The 23,529-nt window shown below is 44.5% G+C and overlaps 1 protein-coding gene across 1 annotated transcript in view; it reads left to right on the top strand.

Moving 5' to 3' along the window:
- The window catches only part of aig1 (androgen-induced 1 (H. sapiens)), a 252,410-nt gene extending 233,250 nt beyond the window's left edge, over nucleotides 1-19,160 (top strand). The window contains exons 5-6 of the mRNA XM_072267002.1: nucleotides 9,361-9,524; nucleotides 18,846-19,160. Coding sequence (XP_072123103.1) covers nucleotides 9,361-9,524; nucleotides 18,846-18,886 — 205 coding nt within the window. The 3' untranslated portion in view covers nucleotides 18,887-19,160. The remainder of the gene's footprint in view (nucleotides 1-9,360; nucleotides 9,525-18,845) is intronic.
- Nucleotides 19,161-23,529: the final 4,369 nt, after the last annotated feature.

The following is a 23,529-nucleotide window of genomic DNA, read 5'->3' as shown; positions in this document are numbered from 1 at the left end:
AACCTCCATTTTAAATATATCCAATGATTTGGTCTCCACAGCCATCTGTGGCAATGGATTCCTCAGATTCCCCACTCCCTGGCTAAAGACATTCCTCCTCATCTCTGTTCTAAAGCACAGAACAATACTGGTTTATTGATATTAGTTTATTATTGGCACACGTACTGAGATCTGGTGCAAAGCTTGCCTTGCATTCTGCTCATACAGATCAGATCATTCCACAGTGCGTTGAGGTAGAACAAGCTAAAACAATAAAATGCTGAATAATATCAAGTTATTATAATTGAATAATAATGCTGAGTCACTTTAAAGACTGCAGCTCATGTTCTCAGTATTTGCTTATTTGTTTATTGTCATTTGTATTCGCACAGTTTGTCTTTTGCACATTGGTTACGTGTCAAACTTTGTGTGCAGCTTTTCATTAATTCTATTGTATTTCATTTTCCTACTGCAAATGCCTGCAAGAAAATGATTCCCAGGGTAGTATATGGTGTCATATACTACTTTAATAAAAATTTACTTTGAACTTTGAATAAAGTGTAAAAGTTAAAGAAAAAAGTGCATGGAAGTAAATGCTTACTTGCAAGATTATTACGAGGTAGATTGTGAGGCCAGCAGTTCACCTTATTGTACAGTAGGTCTGTTCAGTAGTCTGATAACAGTGGGATGAGAACTGTTCTTGAGTCTGGTGGTACATGGGCTCAAACTTTTGTGTGCTCTACCCAATGGTACAGAATGTCCAGGATGGGAGTGGTTTCTGATTATGCTGGCTTCTTTACTATGGTAGGTGGGCGCGTGGCCAAGTGGTTAAGGCATTGGACTAGCTGCCTGAGCCCCAGCCGAGGGAACGTGTTGTGTCCTTGAGCAAGGCACTTAATCACACATTGCTCTGCGCCGACACTGGTGCTAAACTGTATGGGTCCCAGTGCCCTTCCCTTGGACAACATTGGTGTCGTGGAGAGGGGAGACTTGCAGCATGGGCAACTGCTGGTCTTCCATACAACCTTGCCCAGGCCTGTGCCCTGGAGAGTGAAGACTTTCCAGGCGCAGATCCATGGTCTCGCAAGGCTAACAGATGCCTATATAATTTACTATGATATCAAGAAGTGCAGAATCCATGGAGAGAAGGCTGGTTTCTGTGATGTCCTGAGCTATGTCCACAACTGTCTGAAATTTTTCACTGTAACCTGAATCATATTGGTAAATTGGCTTATTATTGTCACATACTGAGGTGTAGTGAAAATCTTGTCTTGCATACTATTCATACAAATCAATTCACTACACAGTGTACTGGGGTAGAACAAGGGAACACAAAAACAGAATGCAGAATGAAGTATAACAGCTACAGAGAAAATGCCGTGCGGGTAGACAGTAAAGTGCAAGGTCATAACAAGTTAGATAGTAAGGTAGGGAGTCCAACTTATCATACTAGGGAATCATTCAATAATCTTATAACAGTGGGACAAAGCTGTTGTTGAGCCTGATGGTACATGCTTTAAAGATTTTTGTGTCTTCTGCCCGATGTGAGAGCGAAGAAGAGAGTGGTGGTCCAGGGTGGGTGGGGATTTTGATTATGCTGTCTGGCTTATTAAGACAGTGAGAAGTGTAGATGAAGTCCAAGGAGGAGAAGCTGTTTTCCATGATATACTCAGCTGTATCCACAAACCTCTGAAGTTTCTCGTTGTCAAGGGCAAGAGCAGTTACCACACCAAGCTGTGATGCATCCAGATAGGATGCACTCTATGGTGCATCAATAAAAATTGGTGAGTATCAGAAGGACCATGTTCAATTTCTTCAGACTCCTGAAGAAGTAGAAGTGCTGGTGTGCTTCCTTGGTCATGACATGAAACACGGGTTGTGCATATCCAATCAGTCTCCCAGCAATATGGGTGACCCCCTAACTACCTACTTAAATGCCTGGCTTATGGGCAATTAGTGATGTCATAGAGTTATAGACTCTATAATGGAAATTAAACACTAGAAATTGGAAGCAATGACCACAAGAATATGCTTTTGGTACTAGTTCCTTGGGCGTAAGTATGAATGGGGATGTATTCTGGCCAGGTAGACTAACACACAGAGGGTCCCGTGACGGGAACACTGAGTATATCCTTGTACAGAGGTGGACCAGGTATGGCATAGGTATTCAGAACTTTGTACGGGACTAACATTGGAATGATGTGCAAGGCAGTGATGTTGATCAGGGACGGGGAGACTATTGATAAGATTGAGGAGCTAAAAAGAATTTGCCCACTAACAGGACTCCTAAGGTTCTTCCTTTCAATTTTCCTACCTCTCAGCTCCAATTCAACAATATTTTCAGAGCATACACTCAGTGGCCACTTTATTAGGTACACCTGTACACCTGGTTGTTAATGCAAGTATTGAATCAGCCAATCATGTGGCATCAGCTCAATGCATAAAAACATGCAAACATGGTCAAGAGGTTCAGTTGTTCTTCAGACCTAACATTGGAATGGGACAGAAATGCAATCTAAGTGATTCTGACCCTGGAATGATTGTTGGTGTCAGATGGGGTGGTTTGAGTATCTCAGGCTGATCTCCTGCGATTTTTACACACAACGGTCTCTAGAGTTGACAGAGAATGATGCAAAAAAAAACCAAGCAATATCTGATGAGTGGCATTTCTGTGAGTGGAATGCCTTGTTAATGAGGGAGGCCAGAGGAGAATTGCCAGACTGGTTCAAACTGACAGGCATGTAACAGTAACTCAAATAACCATGCATTACAACAGTGGTGTGAAGAAGAGCATTTCTGAATGCACAGCACATCAAACCTTGATGTGGATGGTCTACAGCTGCAGAAGACCATAAACATACACTCAGTGGCTACTTTATTGGGAACAGGAGGTAACTAATAAAGTGGCCATTGAGTGTATGTTCAAGGGTTCTTTCAACTTCAGTGGGATACTTCTCATGGGTTAATAATAATTAATCTCCAGAAATAAATCTTTATTTTCTGGGGTCTCCAAGGCAATGTCATGGAGATTGCCATCATTAATCAGTTATCAACAGTGTACAGCTGTGGATAAAGTGCATTTTATTCAAGTTAATCAGGGCAGGTCCATTCTGTTCCTCCATCTTGGCAGCCACTTCAGAGTAGATTTGCCAGTCTTGTGTTGTGCCAATGCTTTCTGGTGCAATTACTATCTGGGAGACTTTCCGGCTTCTTTTTATCAAGGTAAATTGCAATTTGTGGTTCCCTCTTTGGTTGCTCAGTTATAGGAAAGGCGTCATTAAGCTGCAGAGAGTACAAAGATAAACAAGAGTATTGAAAGGACTCGGAGGCCTAAATTTTTAAGTTTTTTATCTAGAGACAGAGTACAGAGTAGGCCCTTCCACCCTTTTGAGCCGTGCTGCCCAGCAACACCTGATTTAGACCAAGGACAATTTACAATGCCCAATTAACCTACTATCTGGTACATTTTTGCACTGTGAGAGGAAACTGGAGCTGCCGGAGAAATCCCGTGGATTCCATGGGGAGAACGCTAGGATTGAACTCTGGCCACGGATGCCTTGAGCTGTAATAGTGTCGCACTAACTGCTAAGCTACCGTGACGAACTACAGGGAGAGTCGGGAGTATTGTACATAGAACATAAAACATTGGAGATTTGATAGAGCGGTTCAAAATTATGAGGGGTATAGATCAGGTGGCAGGGTGGAGGTACGCCTCTACCAAAGGAGATGATAGGCTAACCTGCAGGTCACCCTGGGGCAAAGTGTAACACCTACTTAGCACCCTGATCAGGGTCACGTGAAGCCATGGGAACAGGTGGCGGATGATCATATGAGCAGCTGGTGGATTTCATAATGGTGATGATGATAGATAGGGTAAATGCAAGCAAGCTTTTTCCACTGAGGTTGGGTGAGCCTACAATCAGAGGCTATGGGTTAAGGGTGAAAGGTGATATATTCAAGTGGAACATAAGGGGAAATTTCTTCACTCAGAGGGTGGTGAGAGTATGAAAAGTGCTGCCAGTGGAAGTTGTGGAAGCGATTTCAATTTCAACATTCAAGAGAAGTTTGGATAGGTACATGGATGGGTATGGAGAGCTGTGGTCCGGGTGCAGGTTGATGGGACGAGGCAGTTTTAAGTGGTTCAGCATGGACTAGATGGGCCAAAGGGCCTGTTTCTGTGCTGTATTTTTCTATGACTCCCTGACTCTATAGATAATAGAACATACAATATAGAACATAGAGCTGTACAACACAGTACAGGCCCTATGGCACATGATACTGTCCTGATCCTTTAGTCTACTCTAAGATGAACCTAACCATACCCCCTACACAGCCATAATTTTTCTTTGATCCATGTGCCTATCTAAGAATTTCTTAGATGCCCCTAATGTATCTGCCTCTACCACCACCTCTGGCAGGGCATTCCACGCACTCACCACTGTGTAAAAAAATATACTTCTGATATCCTCCCTATACTTCCCTCCAATCACCTTAAAATTGTGCCACCTTGTCTTAGCCACTTCTGACCTGAGAAAAATAATCACTGGTTGTCCACTTGATTTATGTCTGATATCATTTGTATATCTCTATGTTGTCGCCTCTCATTCTCCTTCATTCCAATGAGTAAAGTTCCAGCTTGTACAACCTATTTTCATAAGATATGCTCTCTAATCCAGGCAGCATCCCAGTGAGCCTCCTGTACATCCTTTCTAAATCTTCTATATCCATCCTATAATGATGTGACCAAACCTGAACACTATAGTCAAAGTGTGGTCTGACCAGGTTTTATAAACACTCTCTTGCAGCTCTTGAACTCAATTCCCCCTGCCCTTGACTAAGGAAAGTCAACACACGATACGCCTTCTTGACATCTCTGGTTAGTGAGACCAGGTGAGCAGGAGGGTGAGTGTTTGAGGAAGGGAAATGATGTGCAAAGCTTGGAGCAATAGGTATAAGAGGTAAAGGTCTGAAGATGAGAAAAAGCTGATAGGGGAGGAGGGTGGACCTTGGGAGAAAGGGAAGCAGGAGGGGAACCAGAAGGATGATAAGCAGGTGAGGAGAATAGAAGGGGTGAAAGGGGAAGCAGATTAGGGAAGGAAGAAGTGAGAAGGAGGGAGGGGTGAGAAACAACCAGAAGTTAGGGAAAGCGATGTTCATGCCACTAGGTCAGAGGCTGCCCAGACGGAGTATAAAGTCTTGCTCCTCCAAAGTGAGTGTGGCCTCATTTTGGCAGTAGAGGAGGCCATAGACCAACCTGTTGAAAAGCAAATGGCAAATCAAATTGAAATGGATGGACACCTGGAAATCTGCCTGTTTTTATCAGAGACTCACATAGGGTAGGAGTACCAAAAAGACAGAGATTTAAAGCAAGATTGAGGAGGTTTAAATCCATGGAGGTACATCTTTGAGGGGTACAAACCTGAGGGGTACATTTTTCACTCAGAGATTAATTGCTATCAAGTCCAAGTTTATTGTTATCTGACTATACATATATACAATCAAATGAAACAACATTCCTGCAGACCAAGTGCATCAACACAACATACAGTATATCATACACAATACAAAAACCAAAATATAATACTATAAGTAAATTAATTCAAGATGCATATAGTATTATGCAGCAAATGTAAACAGTAAACAGTAAACAGCTCGCTGTCCTAGTAACGAGACCTTGATGGTGACAGGGTATTCATTAGTCTCACAGCCTGAGGGAAGAAGCTGTTACCCAGTCTGACAGTCCTAGTCCTGATGCTCCTGTACCTCCTTCCTGATGTCAATGGGTCAAAGCGATTGTGCGATGGGTGGTGGGGATCTTCAACAATGCTTTGGGCCTTCATCTTCAATGCTCCAAGTAAATGTCACAAATAATGAGGAGGGATATTGCAATGATCCTCTTAGTGATTTTTACTGTCCTCTGTAAAGTCTTGTAGCCGGGGGTGGTAGTGGGGATAAGCTCCCAGTACCTATAAAGTGCTCCAAATGGTGTGTGTCTCCAACAGCCTCTGACAACCACGTCCAACTCTTGGCCTTCACGTGTGGCTCAGCTACGAGGCCCGGTGGAACTGTTTCCACTGACAAGAGAAGGGGCAAAGGTGGACCACTGGTGCCTCAAAACCAGTTGCTTCAGGCAGGTGGGGCTCATCAGCCTTGGACAGCAGCCCACCTAGGAGAAGGAAAACTCTGATTTTAAACATCCGCTGCCTTGCAGTCATACCCACCCGTGGGAAAGGCTTCAGGAGTAAACCCCAAGGAAGAAATCCGGAGCCGGGGTCCCTAAGGCAGTTTGATGTTGTTTACAACTTCACTCTGGCAACCTCTGCGGCGACACTGGTGCCAAGCTGTACTGGCGCTTGCCCTTCCCTTGGGCTATATCAGTGACATGGAGAGAGGGAACCTGCTGCACGGGCAACAGCCGGTTCCTCAAATCTTCCCGCACAGTCCACTAGAGGGGCAAACCCATGATCTCCTGGGATCGACAGCTGCCTACTAAGATAAAGTCATGTGGTCCAACGTCTCTCAGCTTCTGTACCACGCAATGATGCAGCCAGACAGAACACCTCAATAGCGTTCCTGTAGAAGATTGTAAGAATGGGGGCGGGAACCTTGCATGTCTCAATCTCCTTGGAAAGTATAGGCGCCTTCATGACTAATGAGAAGGTGTTGTGGATCCAGGTTAGGTCGTCCATTATGTGCACACCAAGGAACATTGTGCTCTTCCTTCTCTACACGGCAGAGCCATTGACGTGCAGGGGAGAATGTTTGACCTGTGCCTTCCTGGGGCCCACAATAATCTTTTTTGTCTTGTCCACATGGAGACTCGGGATATTGTTCTCACACCATTCGACAAGCTTCCCCGCCTTCTCTCTATATCATTGTTGTTGAGGAGACCAACCATTCTCATATCTTCAGCGAACTTGATGACGCAAGCACGAGGAAATCTGCAGATGCTGGAAATTCAAGCAACACACACAAAATGCTGGTGGAACGCAGCAGGCCAGGCAGCATCTATAGTAAGAGGTACAGTCGACATTTCGGGCCGAGACCCTTCGCCAGGGCTAACTGAAAGAAGAGATAGTAAGAGATTTGAAAGTGGGAGAGGGAGGAGGAGATCCGAAATGATAGGAGAAGACAGGAGGGGGAGGGATGAAGCTAAGAGCTGGGAAGTTGATTGGCAAAAGGGAAACAAAGCTGGAGACACGGGAGACAGAAAGGGGGAGGGGAGCACCAGAGGGAGATGGAGGGCAGGCAAGGAGTGATTGTGAGAGGGAAAGAGAGAAAAAAGGAGGGGGGAATAATAAATGAATAAATAAATTAAATAGGGGATGGGGTAAGAAGGGGAGGAGGGGCATTAGTGGAAGTTAGAGAAGTCAATGTTCATGCCATCAGGTTGGAGGCTACCCAGACAGAATATAAGATGTTGTTCCTCCAACCTGAGTGTGGCTTCATCTCGACAGTAGAGGAGGCCATGGATGACCTATCAGAATGGGAATGGGACGTGGAATTAAGATGTGTGGCCACTGGGAGATCCTGCTTCCTCTGGTGGACAGAGCGTAGGTGTTCAGCAAAACGGTCTCCCAGTCTGCGTCGGCTCTCACTAATATACAGAAGGCTGCACCAGAAGGAATTAAAATGTGTGGCCACTGGGAGAGGTGAGGTGACACTTCACTTGTGAGTTGGCTGGCGTGATATATTGTGTCCTGTGCTCCCGGTGCAGCCTTCTTGATTCCCTTTAGCCAATCAATTTCCCAGATCTTAGCTCTATCCCTTCCCCCTCCTGTCTTCTCCTATCATTTCAGATCTCCCCCTCCCCCTCCCTCTTTCAAATCTCTTACTATCCCTTCTTTCAGTTAGTCCTGACGAAGGGTCTCAGCCCGAAACGTCGACTGTACCTCTTCCTATAGATGCTGCCTGGCCTGCTGCGCTCACCAGCATTTTGTGTGTTTAGTGAACTTGATGATGCGGTTTGAGCTGAATCTGGCAGAGCAGGCGTGAGTCAGACACATGAACAGCAGCGGGCTGATCACGCAGCCCTGGGGGGCAATAGTGCTCATCACGATGGATTTTGCGATGTTGCTGCCAACTCAGACTGACTGGGGTCTTTCCATCAAGGGATCCACGATCCAGCTACAGAGAGGTGTGTTGAGTCCCAACAAGCACATTTTACCCATCAGCCTCTGAAAGATGGTCGTGTTAAACACTGAGCTGAGATCGATGAACAATATCCTGGCGTATGAGGAATTGTTCTCTAGGTGGGACAGGACAGAGTGGAGAGCCGAGACTATGGCATCATGAGCGGAAGGTGAACTGGAAAGGGAATGAGATTCCAGAGGAGGTAGTGGAGGCAGGAGCAGTAAACAGTAAAAGGATAATGGATAAACTGTAATCGTTCAGAATCAACACCCCTCTCTGTGGCTGGATCTTGGGCTTCTTGATGGAAAGCTTCATTTAAGGGGTATCAAGACAGGATAGACAAAGCAGAGAAGGATGTGGAATAAATTCAGGCAAGCGGAAAGATATAGACAGGAATGATGGTCAGCACAGATGTGATGAAAGTCCCGTTTCTGTTCTGTGCCACAGCAATGACTCTATAATTTGCTTTTGTTATTTAGAGATACAGCCCAGTAACTGGCCTTTCCGGCCCAACGAGCCCGTACTGCTAATTAACCTACTGACCCGTGTGTATGGGAGGAAACCAGAGTCCATGGAGGAAACCCACGTGGTCACAGGGAGAAAGTATAAACTCGTTACAAATTGTAACAGAAATTGAACCCAGGTCACTGACGCTGTAAAAGTGTTATTCTACCCGTGCAGTGCAGCCCCACAATGGTGGATGAAGAACAGTTCAAAATTCAAAATAAATTTATTCACAAAGTACATATGCATTACTGCATACTTCTCCGACGTTCACTTTCTTGTGGGCATTCACAGTAAATGCAAAGAAACACAATAGAATCAATGAAGGACAGCACACAACAAGGTGAATTAACGACCAATTGGCAAAAGACAATAAACTATACAAATACAAAAAGAAAAAAAAGAACAAAATAATAATAATAAATAAATAAGCAATAAATATCGAGAACATGTGATGAAGAGTTCTGGAATAGGTTATGAGAAGAGTTCAATGTTGTGGTGAGTAAATTTATCCCGTCTGGTTCAAGAGCCTGACAAGTCACAAGTCCTGTAAGGGGCGGCCGCCGGGAAATCCCACCTGTTGTGGCGGACAGAGTGAAGAGTCTGTGGCTGGTCGGAGAACAGGTGAGGATTGTTCCAGGCAAATGCTACCCAGGGAATACGGTTGCGAGGGTGGTGCATATCATCTTCAAGGAGGAAGCACTCACCCTTTCTATTTCCTTGTTTCACCCCTCACTCCTCCAGGATTTGTTGGGTCCATCACGTGACGGGAATGTGGGTCTATCCACTCCTCGACCACCTACCCAGCTTTCCGAAGCTGTTTGTCTTCGTCTCATCGGTGGGTGTCATCAATGTATTGTACCTGATGGGTGAAACACTAAATGGTTACATCTGGGACAAGTCAAGATGTAAGTACCGACATTGCTTAGGTTCTGTTTTTATACCGTTGAAACAGACATGAAAGATCTAAAGATTTCACTTAATCTATTTATCATTTATTTAGTGATACAGCAGAGCAGGCCCTTTGAGCCCTTTGAGCCGTGCTGTCCCAGCAACCTCCAACAAACTCTATTAACCCTAACAATTATGGGACAATTTACAATGACCAATTAACCTACCTGGAATGTTGTTGGACTGTGGGAGGAAACTGCAGAACGCAGAGAAGACCTACACATTCCATGAGGAGGACGTACGGAGATTCCTTACAAGGTGGCACTGCATTGAACTCTGAATTTCAGGACGTTCAAGCTGTAACAGCGTTGCGTTAACCGCTACGCTACAATAGGATCCTAATTCACCAGGAGATATTAGTTTTCTACTCTAAGCTGACTGAAACACTCAAGGCAATTCTATTCAGTGTCCATCTGTTTCTGCCAATACACATTACAGCTCTTGTCTGTCATTCGTGATGCTTCTCAAGCAAGCCCTTTCTTGTCAACCCTACAAACACAGGGAGCCTCCTGTTCTGTCTGGTTGTCAGACACCAATATCATCATCATTATGTGCCATTTCATGATGTAGGCAATCTTTGACCATGATTGTTCTTAGCAAATTTATCTACAGAAGTGCTTTGCCGTTGCCTTCTTCTGAACAGTGTCTTTACAAGATGGATGAGCGCAGCCATTATCAATTCTCTTCAAAGATTGTCTGCCTGGCATCAGTGTTCACATAACTATAGACTTGTGATATGTACCAGCTGCACATACGACCATCCACCACCTGCTCCCATGGCTTCCTATGACCCTAAGCAGGTGCTACACCTTGCCCAAGGCTGACCTACAGTCTAGCGGAGGGAAGGAGCACTTTATGTCTCTTTTGGTAGGGACATATCTCCACCCTGCTACCCATGCACCAATTTCGCGGGCATAAAAAAGTCACTCAAAGGTTATAAAGTCACAGAGCACTACATCATGCCCCTTGGCCTATCCAGTCCATGCCAAACTAATCTTCTGCCTAGTCCCATCTACCTGCACCTGGACCATGGCTCTCCTTCCCCGCCTTCCTTGAACTCATCTGAACTTTTCTAAATGCTACAGTTGAATCTGCATCCACCACTCCTGCTGGCAGCTCGTTCCACATTTGCACCACTCTCTGAGTGAAGAAGTTTCCCCTCAGGTTTCTCCTAAATATTTCACCTTTCACTCTTAACCTATGACCTCTAGTCCTAGTCTCGCCCAACCTGAGAGGAAAAAGACTATATGCATTCACCCTATAGCCCTCATAATTTTTATACCTCAGTCAAATCTCTCCTCATTTCCCTACACTTTAGCAAATAAAGTCCTTACCTATTTAAACTTCCTCTGCAACTCAGTCCCTCAAGTCCTGGCAACATCCTTTTCAATTTTCTCTCAACCTTACTGATAACTTACCGGTAGGTAAGTGACCAGCATTGTACACAATACTCTGAATCACCTTCCCAATGTCTTATACAATGTCGACATAACATCCCAGCTCCTGTACTCAATCCTCTGATTTCTGAAGGTCATGAAGCTGCTTTATAAACGCCTTGTTCGGGTAACAATGCAATCTTGTCAAAGTAAGCACAACAATCATTCTAGTTAAAATTTAATTTCCATTTAAATGTTTTGATTTTACTCAGCCTCTTCCTGGGTACCTCAGACCTGTCACAGCACAGATGGAGACCACTTATCCAATCGAGTTGATGCTGAGTCTACACAGCCCTGTAAATTATTCTGTCTCAAGCGCGCGTCCAACTCCAACTGAATGGCCTGAATGATGCTGTTTCTGCCGTCCCATAACTGCTCTACAAAAGTGGGGTGACGCAGTAGCATAGCGGTTAGCACAACGGTTTACAGTACCAGTGATCCTGATCCAATTCCCACCATTATCTGTAAGGAGCTTGTATGTTTTCTCTGTGACTCCTCGGTTTCCCCCATGTCCTCCCAAAGTCCAAAGATGCATCAGTTGGTAGGTTAATTGGTCCTTGTAAATTGTCCTATGGTTACACTACAGTTCAGTCAGGGGTTGCTGGGCAGCGTAGCTCAAAGGCACTGCATCTCAATAAAATATTAAATAAAATAAAAACATTTATCTTCGCATTGTCATTATATATTTTCCCTTAATTTTCAAATCCATGTCCCCAACCAAGTTCAGTTTACTGTCACCTGCACAAGTGCATGTGTGCGCAGGTGCAATGAAAATCTTATCTGCAGCAAAAGCATAGACTCAGAGCATCTGAAAATCACCTTTCGCAAAAAAAGGAAAAAATAACTAAATTATACAAGTCCTTAATTAGCTAATGAGGATTGTTTTCTTCTGTCCATCTTTCTAAGCATGTCATGGTCAACTAAAAGTCCGTCACAGTACCCCATGACTTCTTCAAGGAGGCAACAACAACTTGTTCAGTCTAACCTTTGAGCTGAAAGAGCTTGTTACCGGGTTTTTGGCAATGAAAAAATTATTTTATATTAGATTTAGATTTTTACATAAGCTTTATTTGTCACATTTACATCAAAACATTGAAACATGAAGTGAAATGCATCATTTGCGTCAATGAACAAAACAGTCTGACGACATGCTGGGGACTGCTGGCGAGAGTTGCCATGCTTCTGGCACCACTGTACCATGTCCACAACTCTCTATCCTTCACTTGTACAGTCTTTGGACTGTGGGAGGAAACTGAATCACCTGGAGGAAACCCATACGTCATGGGGAGAACATACATACTCATTACAAACAGGGGCAGAATTGAACCCGCTCACTGGTGCTGCAAGAACATTATACTAGCGACTACATTATTGTACCACCCAATAACACCCATTGGTATATCAGATCCTGTGGCCAACGGCCAATATTATTCAACACAGATTATAACTGTTTTAAGGAATCCTGGTTAATCAAAATGTCTGTTTTAATATTAGCATAAAGAAGAATCTATTTCACACAGTCACAGGGAGAGCATACAGACTTCTTACAGATGGCGGCAGGGATTAAACCTGGGTTGCTGGAGATGTAAAATCCTACACTAACCAATACACTAGCATGCCACCCACTTCTATTTCCCAAAGAATAGTCACATAGCTCTCAAATGCTGGGCAACACGGTAGTGTTGTGGTTAATGTGACGCTATCACAGCAAGGGCCAATCTGGAGTTTGGAGTTTCATTCTAACACCGTCTATAAGGAGTTTGAACGTTCTCCTCATGAACTGTGTGAGTTTCCGCCAGCTGCTGCGGTTTCCTCCCACATTTCCAAGGCGTACCAATAGGTAGATTAATTGGCATTGTAAATTGTCCTGTGATTAGGCTATCATCGGAACTCCAACTGAACTTTGGTGGCTTGACTGTGCAACAACACGTAACCACGCGCGCGCATACATGCACACATGGCAATGAGCGTTAATTGAGTCTGCTTAAATCATTTCAGAATGCGAAGCACATGTGCCAGTCACAATTAACTTGACAAGGTTAAACAGAAAACACCAGGGTTTAACAAATCTCGTTCAGACAACAATTAACAAATACAGGTGCAAAGCCAGCAGTACTCATGACCTGATGAATGGTCTTGGCTCAAAATGTCGACTGTTCACTATTTTCCATAGATGCTGCCTGAGCTGCTGAGTTCCTCCGGCATTTTGTGTGGGTTGCTTTGAATTTCCACCATCTGCAGATTTTCTCTAGTTTGTGGAGCATCCTGATAAAACTCTTCTGCATCCTCTCCAAAGCCTCAACATCTTTCCTATAGTGAGGCAACCAGAACTGTAAGCAACAATCCTGATGTGGCCTAACCAGAGTTTTATAATGTTAGACCATAATATGTAGCAGCAGAATTAGGCCATCGAGTCTGCTCCGCCACTCCATCATGGCTGATCCCGGATCCCACTGAACCCCACACATCTGCCATCTCGCCATATCCTTTGAGCCCTGACCAAACAGGAAACTATCAACTTCCATCATAAATATGCCCACTGACCTGGCCTCCACCGCAGTCTGTGGCAGAGCATTCCACAGATTCCTCCTTACCTCTGTTCTAAAGGGCACCCCTCAATTCTGAGGCTGTGCCCTTTAGTTCTGGATACCCCATCATAGAAAACATCTTTTCCATATCCACCCTATCTGGTCCTTTCAATATTCAGTGGGTTTCTTCCTCCCCTCTCCTGACAGTCACCCATTTATCTGTCTCCTGTAGCCTTGGGGTAACTACTTCCCTGTAGCACCTTTTTATCATCTCTTCACTTTCCTTAACAAGCTGAAGGTCATCAAGCTGCAGGTCCAGTTCCTTAACACGGTCTCTAAGGAGCTGCGTCTCGACGCACCTGGTGCAGATGTGGCCATCGGGGAGGCTGGTAGTCACCTGGGAATTCCACATCTAACACCCAGCACAGACCATTGGCCCTGTAGACTTACCCCTATTCTCTCGAGTTAAATAAGAAAAAAGAAATAAGAAATGAAATAACTTACTTACCTTGCCTCTGCCTGTTCTCGCCAAAGCCCTGTTGAGCCAAAGCCTTACTACTCTGATTCAGAGCACTCCAATGATGACCATTCCCATGATGACCGCTCCACTAGATGGTACTCCTCTTTTATGGAGACTGGGTTTTTAAAGCTCTTCGCTGGACTTGTGTGAGAACGCTTCTACTGCATCTGCACAACACTCCAATCAACAACTCCCATTGAGAAAACCTTCCCACCTTTTAAAGTTCTTCACCGGACCAGCGCAGGAACACTTCTACTGCAAAACTGTTAATGATTTTGCCCTTAACAGTGCATTGTCTCCTTGCTTTTGTCCTACTAAGGTGGAACAGCTCACAGTTATCTGGGTTAAACTCTATCTCCCATTTCTCTGTCCACATCTACAACTGATCTATATTGTGTTGTATTCTTTGCTACTCTTCTACACTATCCACAACTCCACCAACTTTGGTATCATCTGCAAACTTACGAACCCACCCATCTACAATTTCATTCAGGTATTTTATATTCATCACAAATAACAAAAGTACCCACAGAACTCCTCTAATTACAGACCTCCAACTCGAATAAGTACCTTCAACAACTACCCTTTGTCTTCTCTGTGCAAACTAATTCTGAATCCAAACAGCTAATTTGCCATGGAACCCATGCATCATAATCTCCTAGATCAGCCTCCCATGAGGGACTTCATCAAACACCTTACTAAAATCCATGTAGGTAACATCCATTGTGCTACCCTCATCAATTTCACTAGTTACCTTGTCAAAAAACTCAATCAAGTTGGACGACATGACCTGCCTCACAAAAATCTATGCTGGCTCTCCCTAATTAGGCCATGGGTTTCTAAATGCTCATAGATCCTATTCTAAGAATTTTCTCCAGCAATTTCCCTACAATAGATGTGAAACTCTCTGGTCTATAGTTTCAGGATTTCCCCTTCTTCCTTTCTTATATAGAGGTACAACATTAACCACTCACCAGTCCTCCGGGACCATGCCTGTGGCTAGAGAGGACACAAAGATACTGGTCCAGGGCCCAGCAACCTTGCCTCTTGCCTCCTTCAATAAACTGGGGTAAATCCTATCAGGCCCTGGGGACTTATCCATTCTAATACTCATTAGGAGGCCCAACACTTCCTCTTCCTTGACCTCTAAATGCCCTAATGTATTTATACACTCAGCACTGATCTCCTGGTTCTCCATATCCTTTTTCTTGGTAAATACTGACGCAAAGTACTCATTAAGTACCCTCACTCACACTCTCCATACCCAAGCAAAAGTGCTCCCCCCCCAATTTATCCTTGAGTGGATCCACCCTGTCCCTGGTTATCATCTTACTCTTGATGTATGTATGGAATGACTTGGGATTCACCTTAATCCTACTCACCAAGGACTTTTCATGGCTCCTCCTGAATTTCTGAACTCCCTTCTTTAGCTCTTTTCCTGCTTCTTTGTACTCCTCATGTTCTTCAAATGATCCTTACTTCTGAAGCTTTCCCTTCTTCACTAAGTCCAACACCTCTGTGGACAATCAAGATTCTTGTATCTTCCCAACCCCATCCTTCCTTCTAACAGGAACATACCTTTCCTGTGCTCTGGGCAATTGATCTTTAAATACCCTCCACATATCTGATGTGGACTTGACAGAGAAAAGGTGTTCCCAATTAACTCTTCTTAGTTCCTGCCTAATATCTTTGTAATTTGCCCTACTCAAGGACCTGCCGTCCCCTTATCTATTGCTGTTCTGAAAGTTAAGGAATTGTGGTCACTGTTTCCTAACTGCTCATCCACTGAAGGGTCAGTCACCTGGCCAGGCTCATTACCCAGCACCAGTCCAGTACAGCCCCTCCTCTCATTGAACAGACCTCATATTGATTTAAGGAACCTTCCTGGATCCACTTAAAAAATTCTGCCCCATCTAGAACATAGAACATAGAATAGTACAGCACAGCACAGGCCTTTCAGCCCACAATGTTGTGCCGACCCTCAAACCCTGCCTCCCATATAAGCCCCCACCTTAAATTCCTCCATATACCTGTCTAGTAGTCTCTTAAACTTCACTAGTGTATCTGCCTCCACCACTGACTCAGGCAGTTTATTCCACGCACCAACAACTCTCCGAGTAAAATCCTTCCTCTAATATCCCCCTTGAACTTCCCACCCATTACCTTAAAGCCATGTCCTCTTGTATTGAGCAGTGGTGCCCTGGGGAAGAGGCGCTGGCTATCCACTCTATCTATTCCTCTTATTACCTTGTACACCTCTATCATGTCTCCTCTTATCCTCCTTCTCTCCAAAGAGTAAAGCCCTAGCTCCCTTAATCTCTGATCATAATGCATACTCTCTAAACCAGGCAGCATCCTGGTAGATCTCCTCTGTACCCTTTCCAATGCTTCCACATCCTTCCTATAGTGAGACGACCAGAACTGGACACAGTACTCCAAATGTGGCCTAACCGGAGTTTTATAGAGCTGCATCATTACACCGCGACTCTTAAACTCTATCCCTCGACTTATGAAAGCTAACAACCCATAAGCTTTCTTAACTACCCTATCCACCTGTGAGGCAACTTTCAGGGATCTGTGGACATGTACCCCGAGATCCCTCTGCTCCTCCACACTACCAAGTATCCTGCCATTTACTTTGTACTCTGCCTTGGAGTTTGTCCTTCCAAAGTATACCACCTCACTCTTCTTTGGGTTGAACTCCATCTGCCACTTCTCAGCCCACTTCTGCATCTTATCAATGTCTCTCTGCAATCTTCGACAATCCTCTACACTATCTACAACACCACCAACCTTTGTGTCATCTGCAAACTTGCCAACCCACCCTTCTATCCCAACATCTAAACCTCTTGCACCAAGAAGGTCCCAGTTTATTAGGGAAATTGAAATTCCCCATGAAAAATCCCTGTTATTTTTACATATTTCCTTAATCTGATTCCTCAGTATCCTGGTGGCTATTAAGAGGTCTCTAGTACAATCCCATCAGTGTGATTGCACTCTTCCTATTCCTGAGTTCCACCCAAATGGACTTAGTGTCTGAACCCTCCATATTTGTCTCCCCTGATTGCAGCTGTGATATTGTCCCTTATTGGTAGTGCAACTCCCCCCTTTTACCTGCTCCTCTATCTTTTCTAAAGCTTCAAAAACATGGTACATTAATCACTCATTCCTGCCCCTCTCTCAACCAAGTTGCAGAAATGGCTACAGCATCATCGTTCCCTTTACTGATTCATGCTCTAAGTTCATTACTCTTACCCATAATACTCCTAGCATTAAAATATACACACTTCAAACTATCTGACCCACCATGCCTGTCATTTTGATTTTGCCTTTCAATACTTTCCTTGATATCTCCCTTCCAATCTGATCCTTCGCATACATACATGGGGCTTTGTTTCCCAGCCCCCAGCCAAACGAGTAGCATCGGCAAACCACACAGCCAGGACGTTGGGTCCCGTCCAGTTCAGGTGCAACCCAACCCTGCTGTACGGGCCACATCTTCACCAGAAAAGATTCCAATGATCCGAGAACTTGAAACCCTCTCCCCTGCACCATCTCTGCAGTCACTCATCTATCTGTGCTATCACTGCATTCCTTCCTGGACCAGCCCGCAGCACTGGGAGTAATCCAGAGATGGCTTCCTTGGAGGTCCCCCTCTTCAACCACTTTCCTAAATCCATATGCTCACCGTGTAGGACCTCTTCCTCCTTTCTGCCTATGTCATTGGTGCCAATATGCACGACAACCTCTGGCTGTTCATCCTCCCTTGGGAAAATCCTGCAGCCCCTCTGGACCCTAGCACCTGGGAAGCAAGATATCATTCTGGTGTCTCTTTAGCAGCCACAGAATTTCCATTCTACACCCCCCCCCCCCCCGCAGAACTATTGCGTCTCCTATAACAACTGCACTGCATGACTTTACCCTGCCCTGTCAAGCCTCAAAGGCGGCCAGAGTGTCATCTGCCTGGCAGCTGCTGCCATGATCTGATGGGTCATCCTCCCCAGCAGTATCCCTTGTTGCTGAAGGGAATGGCCAAATCATCTTACCTCTCCTTATGAATAAATGAATGACTTTATTAAAATGGTTTTTGTGGTATAACACAACACTAGCAGGAGTTTATTTGGGCCATTGGGCCAGTTTCAGTTCTTTAAGGAACGATCCAATCAATCACTTGATTTTTTTCCCCCAGTCACTCTGCAATTTTGTTTTCCTTTTTAAATATTTCCTTTGTTCTTTACCCACAGCGAACTATGTTCCAGATGACGCAAGAGATTCTTCAGATGCTGGAAATCTGGAACAACACACAAAGGGGTTGGAGGAAGTCAACGGGCCTGACAGCATCTGTGTAGGGGAATGAACAGTCAGTGTATTGGGTCAAAACCCTTCACTGAGACTGAAAAAGTAGAGGGGAGACAGTCAGTGTAAAAAGATGGTCCTGCTGAAGGGTTCAGCACGACTGGAGAGCTGATGAGAGCAGTGGGGGAGGGGCGTGTAAGTGATGGGCAAATGAAATGGGTGAAGTAGGGGAAGGAAAGAGGGTGTTGGGGGAGCTATGTGGGTGTAGGAGGAACTGGGTAGATCAGGAGGAGAGAGAAAAGGGACAGACGGAGAGAAAATTACCTGAAATTGGAGAATTCAGTGTTTATACCAACAGGCTGTGCACCGTCCAGGCAGAATGTAAGGTGCTATTTCTTGTGTTTTTTTTAAATTTCTGATCTTTGACTTTTGCATTTTGAGGTGAAATGGAGCAGGTTTCACGAAACACACAAACTTAACCTGTTTTGTCATTCCTAGATATAGAAGAAAAACCCTTAGATAAGAACAAGGTCGACTGATACAAGCCAGACAAGGTCATTCGAGGACCAGATGGACGGATGGAGACATAAATTCTGCCTCATCATCAAAATGGATCCGATGTTTACACCATTAATCACCTGAATCCATATCATCTGACTAACCAAATCATGCTATCAAAACTAGTTATTAATTCGTAATTAGTAATACTCTTACTTGTGAAGTACAGAAGTTCAGTTTAGGTATGCAATATCTTTGAACACTGGTGAGAACACAGTTTTTCTAGGATCAGTGGTGGCTTTCAGTCAATGTAATCAAGCAAACTGGTTCCTTATCTTCATTGGGTTTGACAAACATACCTGATCTGATCCTCCTCATACTGTTTCTCTGTCAGTCTTCTACCCTCAGTGGTCACTTTATTAGGTACACTTGTACACCAGCTCGTTAATGCAAATATCTAATCAGTCAATCGTGTGGCAGCAACTCAATGCATAATAACATGCGGACTTCATCAAGAGGTTCAGTTGTTGTTCGGACCAAACATCAGAATTGGGAAGAAATGTGATCTGAGTGACTTTGATCTTGGAATGATTGTTGCTGCCAGATGGAGCAGCTTGAGTATCTCAGAAACTGCTGATCTCCTGGGAGTTTGACACACAACGGTTTCTAGAGTTTACAGAGAATGTTGTGAAAAACAAAAGCGTCCAATGAGTGATAGTTCTGTGGGCAAAGATGCCTTGTTATTGAGAGAGGTCAGAGGAGAATGAGCAGACTGGTTCAAGCTGACAGGAAGGCAACGGTAACTCAAATAACCCAACAGTTCAAAGTTCAAAACTTTACCTTTGTTAGTAAATGATAACCTATATGTACTTTGATTTTTTTTTAAACTTTGAACTTTGAACTCTTGTAACACGTGTGCAGAAGTGTATTTCTGAACACGAAACATGTCGAACCTTGAAGTAGATGGGCTACAATCACAGATGACGACAAATATACATACAATGGTTGCTTTGTTAGGTACATGAGGTGCTGACCAAATACTTATACTTTATTGTCGCCAAACAATTGATACTAGAACGTACAATCATCACAGCGATATTTGATTCTGTGCTTCCTGCTCCCTGGATTACAAATTGATAGTAAATATTAAAAATTTAAATTATAAATCATAAATAGAAAATAGGAAAATAGAAAGTAAGGTAGTGCAAAAAAACCGAGAAGCAGGTCTGGATATTTGGAGGGTACGGCCCAAATCTGGGTCAGGATCCATTCAGCAGTCTTATCACAGTTGGAAAGAAGCTGTTCCCAAATCTGGCCGTACAATTCTTCACGCTCCTGAGCCTTCTCCCGGAGGGAAGAGGGATGAAAAGTGTGTTGGCTGGGTGAGTCGCGTCCTTGATTATCCTGGCAGCACTGCTCCGACAGTGTGCGGTGTAAAGTGAGTCTAAGGACGGAAGATTGGTTTGTGTGATGTGCTGCGCCGTGTTCACGATCTTCTGCAGCTTCTTCCGTTCTTGGACAGGACAACTTCCATACCAGGTTGTGATGCACCCTAGAAGAATGCTTTCTACGGTGCATCTATAAAAATTAGCGAGGGTTTTAGGGGACAGGCCAAATTTCTTTAGTTTTCTCAGGAAGTAAAGGTGCTGGTGGGCCTTCTTGGCAGTGAACTCTGCTTGGTTGGACCAAGTCAGATCATTTGTGATATTGACCCTGAGGAACTTAAAGCTTTTGACCTGTTCCACTTGCGTGCTACTGATGTAAATTGGGTCGTGCGGTCTGCTACTCCTTCGGAAGTCAACAACCAATTCCTTCGTCTTGCTGACGTTGAGGGATAGCGTTGAGAAATACTGTGATTACTGAGAAACATATGTTTTCTGCTCCTGCTCAAACTTTCTTTGTCAGTCTTATACATCTGGCCACTCTGTTATGAAGAGCTGCTGTGTTAACATTTCTCTGAGCCTCCTCCAACCCAATGGCAAATGCAGAGATGCAAGGCCTGTTATATTTTAGCAGCAGGAAATGGGAAGAGCCAATTGGATCCAATTTCAACATTTAAGAGAAGTTTGTACAACTATATGGATGGGAGGCGTATGGTCCAAGAGCAGGTCAATGGGACTAGGTAGAATTTTTGGCAGGGACTAGATGGGCTGAAGTACAGCGGTACTCTGTGACGCTAAATGCATAATGCAAGGGGGCATAATTTTAAGGTGAAAGTATAGGAGGGATGTCAGAGATAGGTTTTTACACAGAGAGTGGAACACCCTGGCAGGGGTGGTGGTTGTTGTTGTTCGTCCATCGTACGTCAATGAGGACCTCGACACCATTATTGATGGTGTCGAGACTAGCGCGTGATTTGGATTTAAGTGAGGGAGAGTTGCACAGCGTCAGCCTCACTCTCTCTTCCCAATTCCCATCTGGATCCAGTGGCAAGACAGAGTCGAGACGGCTGGAGATGGGACTAGGCGCAGTGGATGACCAGGATGTCTTCTGTGTCTTGTCCTGCTCTACACGTTCCACGACGCTTGCAGAGACCACCTTCTTGACCGTTGGACCTTCCATAGGTCTCGTCTGCTCAATCCGCCGGAGTCTGTCTTCATATGCTGGGATAGACAACTCCCTATCTCACCAAAGGTTTGAGACCCATCAGCTACCCTCACCTGGTTTAGCCGGCTTGTTGAAGCCGTTGATACATTAGGGACTTTAAGAGATTCTAAGGCACATGGATGACAGAAAATTTGGAGTGCTATGTAAGGTGGAAGGGTTAGATTGATCTTAGGATCAGTTAAATGGTCGGCACAACACCGTATGCTAAAGGGCCTGTACTGTGTTGTAGTGTACTATGTTCTATGTTTTAAATGAGCATAGTTCTGGGGTTTAGACATGGTGACCATCTTGAGTGGTAGGGTGGAGATACAACTCTAACAAAAGAGGTGTAAGGCGCTCCTTTCCTCTACTAGCCTGCAGGTCACTCTTAGTCCCCAATCAGGTTCATGTGAAGCCGTGGGGGCAGGTCATAAGAGCATCTGATGCGTAACACAAGTCCTGGTTATGTGACCACTGCTGCCAGACAAAGTATTGATAATGGTTGAGGTCACCCATCTTGTAAAGTCACTGCCCAGAAGAAGGCATTGGCATATCACTACCATAAAAAAAGTTGCTAAGAAAATCATGGTCATGGGAAGACAAAGATTGCCCATGTCATACGACCTGGCACATAATGACGACAACGATCTTATTTTCAAGTGAAGATGTTTTTGATGGAAAAGAGCATGGTGTTTAGACATGTCAGTCCATGGCTTCCTCTACTACTGCAAATGAGGCCACACTCAGGTTGGAGAAGCAACACCTTATACTCCATCTGGGTAGCTTCCAAGCTGTTGGGATGAACATCAAATTCCCAAACCTGGTAATGGCACCCCCCCCCCCTCATTTCACCATTCCCTATTCCCATTTCCCTCTTTCAGTTCACCTCCTTATCTGCCCATCACCTCTCTCTGGTGCTTCTCCCCCTTCCCTTTCTTCCATAGTCTTCTACCTTCTCCTCTCAGATTCCTCCTTCTCCATCCCTTTATCTCTTTCACCAATCAAGTTCTTAGCTCTTTACTTCACCACTCCCCCTCTCCTGGTTTCACCTGTCTCCTGCCCGTTGTACTCCTTCCTCCCTTTCCCTACATTCTAACTCTGACTTCTCATCTTTTTCTCCAGTGCTGATGAAGAGCCCGGCCTGAAACGGCAACTGTTTACACTTTTCCATAGATGCTGCCTGACCCATTGAGTTCTTGCAGCATTTTGTGTGTGTTACTTTGGTTTCCAGCATCTGCAGAGTTTCTCTTGTTTGTGCTTATCCTGTTGCACTCCTTGGTCACAGATTAGCCTAAGTAAATAACATATGTATTTTATAGAAGGCGTACACTGCAGCCACAGTGGGCTGGACAGTGGAGAACATGAGTTCACCACCCTGAACAGGAAGATGATCACATAGCCTGTCTTGTTCTGTACATTGACTGACTTATTCAGTGTTGTTGAACATGCTTTCAAAGGTTCAATGGCTCCATTTAACATCACAGAATGTATGCAGCATACGAGCTGAAATTCTTGCTCTTCGCAGTCACCCATGAAACAGAAGAAACACCCCAAAGAGTGAATGACAGAAAAACGTTAGAACACCAAAGCCTCCGCTCCCCCTCCACGCACAAGCAGCAGCAAAACATCAACACTTCCCCTCTCCCCACTTGTTCTAGCAGAAGGCATTAGCCCCCCACCACCCATCATACAAGCAACAGTAAAGCCCCCAAAGAGACCATGATCTAGAATCCATCGAACTCCACATTCAGGCAAAACTAAGGATATTCTATTCCTCTCCTGAGTTGAGCTTTGTCCATTTGTGGTGTTGGGAGATAAGTCACCTGCTACCTATAACTCAGCTTCAGACCTGTCTTTGTGGCCTCTGGGTTGGCTTAGTTGAGTTTTTGATGAATGTTGAAAGCTGGTGCGTTGATGGTGGGGAACTGGAAGATGATGATACCATTGAACACTAAGTGTAGATGGTGCCACGCAGCGGATGGTCATGATTTGGCCCTTCTGTGGCGCATATACTACACGCCAACTGAACAGATCACGGCTCCTTATAGACACAAGAGATTCTGCAGATGCTGGAAATTTTCAGCAACACACACACAAA

This window comes from Mobula birostris, chromosome 8 (assembly GCF_030028105.1).
Source record: "Mobula birostris isolate sMobBir1 chromosome 8, sMobBir1.hap1, whole genome shotgun sequence".
Classification (NCBI taxonomy): domain Eukaryota; kingdom Metazoa; phylum Chordata; class Chondrichthyes; order Myliobatiformes; family Myliobatidae; genus Mobula; species Mobula birostris.
The sequence above is the reverse complement of the archived record's forward strand: the minus strand, read 5'-3'. Positions and strand labels throughout refer to the sequence as shown.